This window comes from Chionomys nivalis, chromosome 6 (genome assembly GCF_950005125.1).
Source record: "Chionomys nivalis chromosome 6, mChiNiv1.1, whole genome shotgun sequence".
Classification (NCBI taxonomy): domain Eukaryota; kingdom Metazoa; phylum Chordata; class Mammalia; order Rodentia; family Cricetidae; genus Chionomys; species Chionomys nivalis.
Genome location: NC_080091.1, coordinates 4,384,673 through 4,396,579, shown reverse-complemented (window position 1 = coordinate 4,396,579; position 11,907 = coordinate 4,384,673). Strand labels below are relative to the sequence as shown.

Sequence of the window (11,907 nt, the reverse complement as noted above, 5' to 3'; positions counted from 1 at the left end):
GAATCCAGGCCCAGCCCGGGCGATGCCTCTACAGCTCAGAATGAAGGGCTCAGGGCAGGCACAGGTTAGAAAACTGCTTTAATGGAAACTCCCCAACATACCATTTGGGACGGGGTGGAATGTAGCCAGGGCTGGCCCTGGGACAATACTGAGCCTGTAGTTGTTACCAAAATATATATCTGTCACCATAAAAAACTGCTGCACTGCCTCAGCCCCACACAGGTATAAAAATCATAAATATTTACACTCTTGCCACTCCTTCACAGAACCAAGGTCCAGGGAACCCCTCCCCTAGAGACAGGCTAGGCACGACATGGGCATATCGGGAGGGGCATTAAGGCCTGGAGGTCAGCCCCTCACCTGGGCCTAGTCAGAGGCAGGCAAAAAAAACTTTGGTCCAAAATTTGAAGGTAGGAGCCCAATGGTCTCAGGGCTGTTTTCCCAGGCAGGGGCAGCACTGGCCTGGGCCCCACCTGGAAGTTGGTCAACAGGAAGGAGGAGACGAGCACAGGACACAGAAGCTTAGAGTACACACATACCACTGTATCATCGCTATAAAAGTTACTTAAAACTCTATCTCTTATAAATGGAAAAAGATTGGGGTATTTGGTCAAGTGGAAATATTGCTAGGCACAGGTGTCTGTGACCACAGAGAACAGAATACAAAGGTCACATGAGGCTCGGCAGCTGAGGATGGCCTGGGCCTCCTGGGCAGGCCAGGGACATGGGAGAATCATGTCACTTGATTATAAGGGGTGGGGGCCGGTGGCCACGGCTCCTGCACGGCATAGGGGGCCTGCAATGCAGGCCTCGGCTCACCGGCAGGTCTAGCGACAGACTTGGTGGCTGGAGAGGGTGGGTGTGTGGCCGCAAAGTGGGCTGGTTTTGTAAGGCACGAGAAAGCGGCTGTGTTCGGGGGCACCGCTGTGGCCTCACGCCTGAGCTCCTCAAGGCATGGTGCCGGGCCTGACTGGGCCTCTGTGGCCTAAGCCATTTCCCGCCACAGCAAAGTGGACTAGATTTAATTTTTTTAAAAACAGGTAAACTGATCTCTTTAAAAAAATAAAATCTCTGGTCTGTAAGGTCACTTCAGCTGCTTTTAAAGTGGCTTTTCTGGAATGGTGGAAGCTGTCGCAGGCCCACGCGCATCTAGATGGTAGATTTTGAGAAGGACACACGCAGGTGGTGGTTCTCGCCCAGATCATGGTTGTGCAGCTCAATCAGCGCCTGCACTGCCTCCTCCACGGAGCCCATCTGGATCAGTGCCATCTTGCGGTCCTTCCTGCAGGGGTGAGGTGCAGGGTGGTCAGAGGAGCTCAGGCAGGGTAAGGGCGGGAGGGTGGAGGGTGGAGCGGGGCTGTACTCACTGGAAGAACTTGAAGCCTTTGACCACACCACCATTGCTGGAGAAGAGGCTCTTGAGGTCATCCTCTGACACAGAGGGCCTGCAGGCAGACAGGAGGCATCTGGCTGGGTCCCACACACATATTGGGGGGGGGGGCACAATACAAGGACAGCAGCAGGCAGAGACAAAGACTAGGAACCATTCAGGGCTCACAAAAGGACAAGCTACCCTTTGGCTAACTCACTCACGGGATATTAGATAGGTGCAGAGTGGCTGAGGGTGGGAAGATGTTCTGGAAGTTCTTAGAGCCCGGCTTCTTGAAGCGATGCAGAGGTGAGCTGCCATAGTCCTTGGTCAGGCCCTGGTCCTCCTGTCCCTCACGAGGCAGCTGCACACTCTGATGCTTTGACAGTGTGATGCGCACTGACTTCCCATGCAGCTTGTGCCCATTCAGGTGGCTCATGGCTGGGCAAGGGTGGGAAACAAACACATGAACAGCAGGCCCCATGCTCACCTGCTCCCACCGCCCCCCGCGGTCAGGATGAGCCTACGCCCGTCCCCTCCAGTGGCTCTCACCCAGCTGGGCCTGGCTGCCATCGGCCATCTGTACAAGTGCATTCTCCTTCTTGTTGAACAGAATCTTCACCCGCTGCACATCACCATAGACGCCTTTGAAGCCCCGGGAGAGAGAATGAGATGCCTGGCCCCTCAACCTCTCCCACCCACTCACCCCACCCACTCCCCACCCCTCACGCCCCAAGCTCTCGCCGGCCAGATTTGTTTAGTGGGTACCGGGAGCCTGCGTCTCATAGTCCAAGGCCTGCTAACGGGCACCGTGCTCAGCAGTCTCGGACTCCAGACAGCTGTCAGAGCAGCCCAGTTCACATGCTACTGACACGCTTAGCTCTGGAAGCATGCAGGGCGGTAACCATGCGTGTCTACTCAGTACAATCCGCAAACCGGAAGCAAACCAAGGACCGAGGCAGAAGGCCAAACACAAACTCAATAGTACATCGCAGGGTGTAAAATAATCAAATAAACGAAACCAAGATAATAAAAGTGAGAATAACATACCGAAGAGAATAAAGAGGCTTTGGGGTGTGACTCTCTTTAGAGACAGCAGAGGAAGGCAGCAGGGGACAGGGAGAGGGAGAGGTCAAGGGGGCGAGTGCCAATCGTCCACGAGGAAGACAGTCCCCGCAGGCGAGCAGGTTCATGATGATGAAGTTGTCAGGATGTTAATATTCAAGGGCAGGTTGGTTTCCGGAGAGCGGGTTTGAGAGGGGAGTTTGTTTTTATTGATTTATGTTTTGTTTCAAGCAACAACAGGAAGCAGAAGAACCGTGCAGTCAGTTGGCAAAGAAATTCCGGATCAGGCAAGAAAAAAAATTGGGAGGGGAGGGGAGGAAAGAAAAAAGTAGCAAAACACAGGTCAGTAAATACATAGGAAAATGAGGCGGTGTTCCACACACTCACGCACCCACACTCTTGCACACACACGTTCACGCGTGTGAAGAGAAGCACTGCACACAGGCTCAAGGGCCATGGCCAGCACTGCAGCCAGGACTAAGAACTGAGGCAAGGAGTGGAGCCTGTTAGTTCCCAGGTGGCAGACGTGGATCTCAGGACAGCTGCAGTGAACTGGCTGGAGCAGGGCAGGCCTGGAGAGCCACAGGAGCCAAAGAGAGCAGCCTGAGGCACTGCCACGCACAGACTCAGCCTGGAAAAGTAACACTGGGCCTCAAGGGCCACTTCTAGAGCTCCCGCCACGCAGACAAGCTGGCTGGCACTGGCCTGAGCCACCGCCCCTCCAGCAGGCACTCCCAGGCCTTCTCCTTGCTGTGCCCCAAATTAACTTAGACTGCCTTGTACAGCAAGAAAAACACCCCGGCTCTGAGCACTGAGGGCCGGGGTGTGAATGGAGCTGAGAGGAAAAGAGAAAACCTCAGAGCAGCTGGAGAGGAGCGGAGGCCAACAGGAGCAGACAGAGGGCAATACTCCTGTGTGCACGGTGCCTGGGACACCCAGAGCCCCTGCCTGCCATTCAATGCGCCCTCCAGCACCCATCACTATTCCAGGTATAAGCAGAGCAGAGCAACACCCACATACCTCAGGGTTCAGGTTGCTGACCAAAAGGACAGAATTCCCTGCGCCTGCCAGGCCTGGGATGGCGATGCGGCCAGCGGCAGCAGCTGCAGCAGCAGAAGGTATGGCTAGGGGGGCCAGCGCTCCGTGGACGTTAGGAACAGAGAGACCTGCAAGGAAAAGTAGTGTGGATTTGAGTCTGGATAGCTGTACTCTCTTCTCACACACAGCCACAAGGTGTCGCCTGGCTATGGACTGCCCAAGAGGCCACGCACACTGCCTGGCACCATGGCCAGTCCGAGTGTGTTCAGACTACATGCGCCCGACAGCACAAAAGCTCTGGTCGACACGGGCCCTCTGCAAGCAGGGCCTGCCACAGACACGCCCGACTGTGCACGCATGCGGCGCCCATTCCTCCATGCAGGCTCGGGCGGCACGCGGAGGCTGAGGCCCATGCTTCTCAGCCCTGGAGGCCACTTGCTTACCAGGCCATTAAATTCAATCTACTAGGGACACTGCATCCTCGTCCTCGCCCAAGGTGCTTGAAGGGAACCAGACCAAAGACTGCATGATTAGTACCTCATCTCCAACACCATCGGAGGGCGCCTGGCCCAGCCTGCCTGCTACTGCCCTACCTGCCTGGGAATGCTGCCAGAGGCCCCTTCCCCTCTCCCCACAAGGGGGCCCGGGACCTGACACTCAGGGCCAGAGAGGCATCCCGGTCTATGAGCAGCTATGGGGTTGTGTGGGCATGCAGGCGCCGGGGTCAGGATGAGCGTGAATACCTGCGGCCTGAGGGATGGCAAAGGTGGGAGGGAACCCGGCTCCTGCATACGGAGAGGCTGACATTATGCCGGGCGCACCTAGAAACAAACAGACACTAATCACTGCACCTCACCTCACGGCTGGGCCGGACATGGGCTGGACTGCTGAGTGGCTGGGCTGTGCAGTGCCAGGGTGGCGGGGAGCCTGACAGAGCTAGGTGGTGGCCTTTCCCACCCCGCTGACTTGGTACAACTCAGTATAGCATCTTACCAAAGGCTGCCGCCATGGTCTGGTCCAGAGAAGGCTGGCTGTCCCCAGAAGGCAAGTCGGGCCGAGTATAATCTCTGCTCTTGTCATTGTTGTACTTGACGTTGAGACTGGTGAGCTTGGAGAAGTCAATGCGCAGCGTGCAGCAGGCGTTGTAGATGTTCTGGCCATCCAGCGACTACGAGGAGACAATGGTGAGTGCGGCCCAAGAACACGACTGCCCACCTCGCCAGAAGCCCAACTCACCAGCTTAGCATGCTGGGCGCTCACAGGGTCAGCATACTGCAGCAGCGCCTGGAACTGGTTGTTCTTGGTGAATGTGATAATCTTCAGGACTGTACCAAACTTAGAGAAGATCTGCAAGAGAGCTGTGTGAGTCCCAGCTGCGGGCAGATGGGACCCACTCCCTGGTGTCGGGCATGTAGCCACTCACCTGGTGCAGCACGTCCAGGGTCACTGGGTAGAAGAGGTTTTCCACAATGATCCTGAGCACTGGGCTCTGGCCTGCCATTGCCATTCCAGCATCCACGGCAGCAGCAGAGGCTGCCAAGGCCAGATTTCCGGACTGCACAGAGTTCACGGCCTGCAGGGCTGCCTGGGCACGCTGTGGATGAACCATCATGAGCTGCGACCCAGGGCTGAGGCAGGGAGCCAGACCACCCACCCGCCTGTGCCTGCCCTTTGGACGCACCGCCTGGTTTGGCGAGCTGTCAGTTTTGAGCTCCTTGTGGTTAGAGAACTGGATGTAGATGGGCTGTCCACGCAGCACGGGTGCCACTGACGTGTAATAGTTGACCATGGTATTGGCAGCCTCCTCAGTGTTCATTTCAATGAAGGCCTGGTTCTTCCCCTTCAGCATAAGGAGGTTGGTAACCTTCCCAAAGGGCAGCCCCAGGGAGATGACCTCGCCCTCAGTGACATCACTAGGTAGCTTGCGGACATGGATGACTCTGGATGGAACCCCTGTGCTCCTGTTGTCGCCTTTGAACTTCTTGCTATCATTTCCATTGGCTGAAAAATTGAATATGGGTGCATTTGGGAGACTGCAAGCCCTTTTCTGCCTGGGTCCTACTCTCCCCAACCCCTCCCATTGCCAAGCCAGGCTTCCCTAGGGCACTCCCTGATTGAGAAAGGCCAAGTGTGGCCTGAGCACTCTTACCTGCTGAAGTCGAGCTGCTCATGATGAAGGGGCCGTTGCTGACACACGTGGAGAAGAGTTCGTCGGATCCCCGCTGGGAAGAGAGCATGAAGCTTCAACTCCAGGCTGACCCCTCTTTTCTTACCCACCGAGCATACACCAGCCCCCAGGGATGTGTACAACGTCCCAAGCCTGCCTGTGGCTTAGTGCTCACGACCAGCAGCCTTCATTGAGTACTGAGGCCCTGTGCCAGCAGCCATGTAGGAGGGAGAGCACACAACTGCCAGCCTCACGGTATCCTCCTAGCAGAGGTGCTGGCAGCTTCCACAGAAACAAAGCTCAACCCTGCTGCCCTGGCCATAATCCAAGGAAAGACGGTGGCTATACCTGGTGAGTGGGACCATCCAGTGATGGAAGCCACTCACTGGCGAACACCCAAGTTGACCCCACAGCGGGGACCCCTCCTTGCCAGAAGCAATTTGCTGAGCCAACCCCTCCCTGGAAACCAGAGGACCTAGGCTCAGTACAGCAAAAGAGATGGCCTGCCACCCAGAGGCTGGGGGGGGGGGGACGACAGAGCTCCCTGGTTATCTATTCCTAGTCAGCCACAGATCCTGAAGTTAAACACCAAGGGATGCGGGGCCACCATCTTGCCCATGTCTTATCTCACCCTCACTGAACATTACCAAGGCACTGGCTTCCACCCTCCAGTAACCTGGACTGACCCACTGTGAGCTGACAGGTCTAGAGACCAGCACCTGGGAACCCCAAGAAGTCCCTCATGTCCTGCGCCCACCTGAAGCTCGCACATTAATGTCTTAAGATCAAGGGCTACAGAGAGACATGGACCTGCCCAGCATGAGGGGCAAGACCCTGACATGCAAAGCCCAGAACACCGTGTCCACGTTGGGGTTGCAGGAAGTCACTTCCTGTTGGCAGCCAGTCTCCCATGAGGTCTCTCAGGCCTGACCCGACTGGGCGGGAGGAGCAGCACTTCCTGTAGTTCTGTTCCTGGCAGGCTGCCGGAGCACTAACAGTCTCCTAGTAGGTTCAGGAGCCCAGACTATCAGAGGAACTCCAGCACCTGGGCCAACAACCCCAAGAGGCTATGCAGACAGAAGCACATGAGATCACAGCATAGGGAAGCCTGCAGGGCAGCCTTTCCGAATGCTTGCCAGTCCAGAGCAAGGAAGGCCTGGTCTCTTTCTCCACGCAGAGCTGCCTGCTCCTAACTTGCCAGTGTGCTCTGTGGCTAGCCACAATGGAGTCTTGTGCAGACGAGGAGCCACGACACGAGGCAATCCAGGTCAGCAAGCAACACCTCGCCCAGTCACCTGCAGGCCTGGACCTTAGCGGGGTCCCTCCCTCCACCACTGAACACACAGGTTAGTCTGAATCTGAGGGAAGGGAGAGCAGCAGGCAGGTGCAGACAGTCCACTCAGGAAAGAACGAAACTAGTCCAGACAGCAGCCTGGTCGTCAGCTGTCAGAGCCGGGGTGACCCTGGGGTGACCTGCGGGGCCTTCTGAGGGTAGGAACCGCCACCCACTACAGCAATTCTAAATAGCTCACCAACAGAGCTTGACCAATCCCCGACACAGACCTGCAGCCCTTCTAGTCCTAGGCCCCACCCCCAATGCCAATGGAGCCAGAGGCATGCTACTGTCCCCTGCTATGTGAGTCCAGGGGAGACCTGCCTGGTCAGCAGAGATTCAGACAAGTCTGCAATCTTCATCTCAGAACATGCCACACCTCCAAACCAAACCCATATGGGCGGGCAACACTCAGTAAGTGCCCAAATGCCTGAGCCCACTGCTCAGATGAAGACCTAACGGCAGGACAAAACGAGTCAGAGGCCATCAGAGCTGCAGTCAGACCCAGAAAAGGGTCTTACACATCACTTGGGAAGCAAGTGTGTGTGCACCTGTGCCATCCTCTGCCTACTGGTCTTTGTAGACTGGACCAGGGGCAGGCCACCTTACAACAGGCAGTCTAGCTTTGACTACAGCAGGGCTGGGTGTAGTGCCAAGCAATGACACCTACCTTCGTACCAACTGCTATGTCTGGGACGATGCTGTGGAGAGAAAAAGAGACATCAGCACTGTGGGGCTGGAGGGCCCTCTGCCAGTTGGGCTCGGAAGGAAGGGCAGGGAAGTGAGCCACCCATTGAGTCTCCACTTGAAAGGGGGCCATCATTGTCCTCGGAGCCCCTCCCTCCTTCCATGCAGGACCCTGCTCCTGCCTTCAAACACATTAAGGCGGCCACTTTCTACCAAGTCTACCAGTGATCCGGGTCCACTATTCGACTCCTGGGTATCCTATAATCCCAGAAGCCCAGAAAGCAGATAAAGGCAGCGGCCAAAGACTGATTCCTGAGTGGGGGTGGGGAGCTGCAGAGCCAGGCGGCTGATGGCAGTCAAAGTGGCCTTGTTACCATTTACTAACCAATAGAGCTGCCCGGATACACCCTAGGTTACTGATCAACCCCAGCCCCTCCTGACTGCACTCTGCCTCACCTGCTGCACCTAGCCCGCAAGCAGTAAGCCTGCCCTGGCAGGCCAGGTTCCCAAGTGACTCCAAGAGTTCCGCCTAGGAAAGTGGTGCCTGGGTTGCGTGACACTGATCGTTAGTGGGCACCTCTCTGCTTTACTGCGTGTCTTCCAAAACCCTTTATGAGACAGTCTATCTACAAGACCCGGCTGAGCCGGAACGCAGCGATCTGCCCGTCTCGGCCCGGATTAAGGGTGCACACCACCACACCCGGCTCAAAAAGTCTTAGTAACTCGCTAACCGACTGCATCTGCAGGCTCTCGCGTGTCACATCAGCACTCAGGCTGGGACAGGAGGACTGCAACAGGGACAAGCCCTGAGGCCACGCCGAAACACTTTATTTTGTAGGGCTGATTCTTAAAAGAAAAGAACAAAGCTGCTACTAAGCGTGGTGACTCACAGCACTAGGAATACTAAGTTGGGAACCTCAGGAATTCAAGGTCAGTCTGTCTCGAAAAACCCAAACAAGTTTCAAGAAAAAAGTCGCAACTACCAACGCAGGCCTTTAGTCCCAGCACTCGAGAGGCGGGGGCGCGGATCTTCGAGTTTGAGGCCAGCCTGGGCTACACTGGGACCCCCGTCTCCAAAACAAACCCGAAACTACAAACAAAAGTTTGCCGAGCGCAGCGGCGCGTCCCGGAAGCGCGCGGGAGGCCAGAGGCCAGGCCGGCGCGCGCTCCGGGCCATCGCGCCTCGGCCGGGGGCTGCGGACGGGCCTCGCGACACCTTCCCACGAGGCGGGGAGGGCGCGCACCCTCAGACCCACGCGCGCGCGCGCGCACGCGGCGCCGGACGGGGAGCGCGAAGGGACATCCGCCGGGCACGCGGAGAGCCGGCACCCATTGGAGGACGGGAAGCGGGAAGGGCCAGCGCGCCGGCCCGCTTCCTGTGAGCGCGGCTCACCGGGGGAGCGCGTGCACGCGGGGAGGGGGCGCCGGGTTGCTCCGGAGCAGGCGCGCGGCCGCCGGAAGTGCGCTGGGAGAGTGGGCTCGAAGGAAACGGGGTATGGGTGCGGCCGCCCTAAACCAGCCGGGCTCCTCGCCGGCCTCCGCCGCCCGGGGTTCCGAGCGCGCCACGCGGACAGAGGCCGGCCACGCGCGCGCGCGGCGCAGCGGCTGGAGGGGCCGGCGTGCGTGGCGGCCAAGCCTGGGACGCGGTGCCGAGAGCGGCGGGCGAGGGGCGCGGCACTACTCACCCGTCCATGGCACACGGAGCAGACCCGCGGGGGACGGAGCGGAGGCGCAGGAATAGCAGGGACCGACCCAACGGCTCCGAGTTATAGAGTCACAAGATGGCGGAGACGCCCGCACACGTCCCCCGCGCGCGCTACTCATTGGCTCCCACCGCGGACGGTGGGCGTGGCTAACCGTGCCTGCCCCCGCCAACGCCTCCCATTGGCCAGGGCGCTACTCCGAGGGCGAAACCCAGACGGGCTGCAGACGGCTATTGGGCGAGACGTCCTTCAGTCAAGGCGGAGGACGGAAACGACCTGTGGGGGAGGGGGGGGGCGTGAATGAGCCGGCGCACGTGATAGCATGCGAACCAATGAGTGAGCCCCCGTCCGGCCCGGGGGAAGCCATCTTGAGAGTGGGTACGTGGCGGGTCAGAAGCAGAGAAGCGTGCTTGCGGGAGGTTGCCGCCATGTTGCAAGCGGGCAATGGAAGCCGTTGGCCTTCTGCGTGAGGGCAAAGCGAAGTGTGTCGCCATCTTAAAACCGGGCAGTAATTCCCTTATCACCCCATCTTGCTTGCGGTCACGTGACCAAAACTTAGCCTTTAAGCCGAGTTTCTCCTAGACTAGAGAGCAGGGCGATGGAGGCCACGTGCTTCGTAGTCACAGTCCCGACTTGATTGTGCAGTATTCCTTTCCATCTTTTGTCTACCCCACAGCGGCCAAGCGCCACCTCTGTTGCAGCAATGGGGAAACTGACAAAACGGACCGGCGTGTGGCTGGCTCTGCCTATAGCTGGGGAAAACGAGGCCACAAAGTGTCGAGTTGCGTGCCCTACAATTAGGCTCAGGAGCAAGCACAGTCCACTGGAGGAGCAGAGCCTAGCCTTCTTGAGCCTCCACCCCGGGAGAGCACTCTAAACGGATACCCCAGGAGCCAGGGTTCTGCATTCCAGTCTTGGGGTGGGGATCAGAGCTGGAGCCGGGTTCTTCAGAGCCTAGTGCAGGCTGCAGAGAGATTCTGGGCATGCCTTTGATGTGGCTCCCAAAGACGCAAATTATTCGGATTCTCGTTGACTTCGTTTTCTGCTAAAAAAAAAAAAAAAAGAAGAAGAAGAAGAAGAAAAAAAAAAAAGCCCAGGAAAGGGGAAAAGTTTCCACCTCCACAGAGGTGAGCCGAGCACCCGGCCTCCCTTCTCTGTGGTCCTGAGCGCCTAGCAGGAGGAGGATAGGTCTGGCAGCCACGCTGGCTTCTTGCAGGCCTGGCCAGGGTCCCAACAGCCTTAGAGCCCTAATGCGGGCCTGGTGCCAGAGGATTCCAGCCTGGATTAGGGGCGGCTGCCGATTTCCACGGAGGCCCCTCCAGAAGAGGTCTTTAAGGCCCCAGTCAGCCCGGAGAACAGCTAGCTTGAAGGCCCAGAATCACTAATCAGGACCGTCCCGCGGATTTAGAAGAAGCCTCACAACAAGCTGAGGATTCTGAGCCCTCTGGGACTCCCATCAGGTCCCGTCTGGACCATTCGAGGCCAAGGTTGACTGCCAGTCTTTGTTCTCTTGGTGGCTGGTGCCAAGCATGGGCCCCACCCTCGGAAGCCAACCTGTATCGGTGGATGTGCTGGGTGGAGACTGCCGGCCTCCAAGCACAGGTCTACACCGGCTGAGTCTATTAAAAACCACTTTGGAGCCTGGACTCTTGAAATGGCCTTTTTCGTCTTCCTGTCTGGTTTCTAGTCAGACCTCCAACACTCGACTGAGATTCCCTAACCTGCTCTTTGAAGCTCTGCCTCAGGGCCTTTGCACAACATTTCCCTGGGGCATCCAACTCCTCCCTTAATCTTTCCTCAGGGCCTTCTCCCAGTATACAGAAAAACTGTGTCCCCCATCTCTGTCTTTTTATTTTATTTTTTTTTGGTTTTTCGAGACAGGGTTTCTCTGTGGTTTTGGAGCCTGTCCTGGAACTAGCTCTTGTAGACCAGGCTGGTCTCGAACTCACAGAGATCCGCCTGCCTCTGCCTCCCGAGTGCTGGGATTAAAGGCGTGCGCCACCACCGCCCGGCATGTCCCCCATCTCTGAAACAGGCAGAACCCCCATGCAGAGAGCAAGCCACAAAGTCAGGAGGAAGCTGGTCTTAGGAAAGCCTATGTGTGAAGTGCAAGTCTTCCATAACTGTCTGCAGTGGCCAGGAGAGTGGAGGGAGAGCTGGGCTGACCCCAAGTAGTGGGCTGCAGAGCAGAGAGGAACAGGACCACAGCTCAGCAAGAACCTTACCAAGCTAGGAATAAAGTGAGGGTGCCTGGGAGACAACAGGAGAATTGGGAGTTCAAGATCAGCCTGTTCTTTGTTGTTGTTTTTATTTTGTTTTGGTTTTTGGTTTTGTTTTTTCTGAGATGGTTTCTTTGTAGCCCTGCCTGTCCCGGAACTCACTCTATAGACCAAGCTGGCCTCAAACTCACAGATCCAGATCTATCTGCCTGTCTCTGCCTCCCAAGTGCTGAGATTAAAGGTGTGTGCCACTGTGCCCAGCTTGGATTGTTTTGAGACAAGATCTCAACTCTGTGACCTAATCCTAGGCTAGCCTCAAGCCTGCA

At 57.2% G+C, this 11,907-nt stretch overlaps 1 protein-coding gene across 2 annotated transcripts; it reads right to left on the bottom strand.

Annotated features, from left to right (window-relative positions):
* Positions 1–61: 61 nt before the first annotated feature.
* On the bottom strand, positions 62–9,468 carry Ptbp1 (polypyrimidine tract binding protein 1). Of its 2 annotated transcripts, XM_057771050.1 has the most exons (14): positions 9,345–9,468; positions 7,643–7,673; positions 5,622–5,694; positions 5,154–5,473; positions 4,896–5,066; positions 4,709–4,819; positions 4,466–4,640; positions 4,216–4,293; positions 3,455–3,600; positions 2,420–2,453; positions 1,922–2,014; positions 1,594–1,810; positions 1,368–1,445; positions 62–1,282 (listed from the first exon to the last, which is right to left on the bottom strand). In XM_057771050.1, the coding sequence occupies exons 1-14, from the start codon at positions 9,350–9,352 to the stop codon at positions 1,150–1,152; spliced, it is 1,668 nt and encodes a 555-aa protein (XP_057627033.1). In that variant the 5' UTR covers positions 9,353–9,468; the 3' UTR covers positions 62–1,149. The 2 variants fall into 2 exon arrangements, with proteins under 2 accessions (XP_057627033.1, XP_057627034.1); XM_057771051.1 differs by lacking the exon at positions 4,216–4,293.
* Between the last annotated feature and the right edge of the window lie 2,439 nt (positions 9,469–11,907).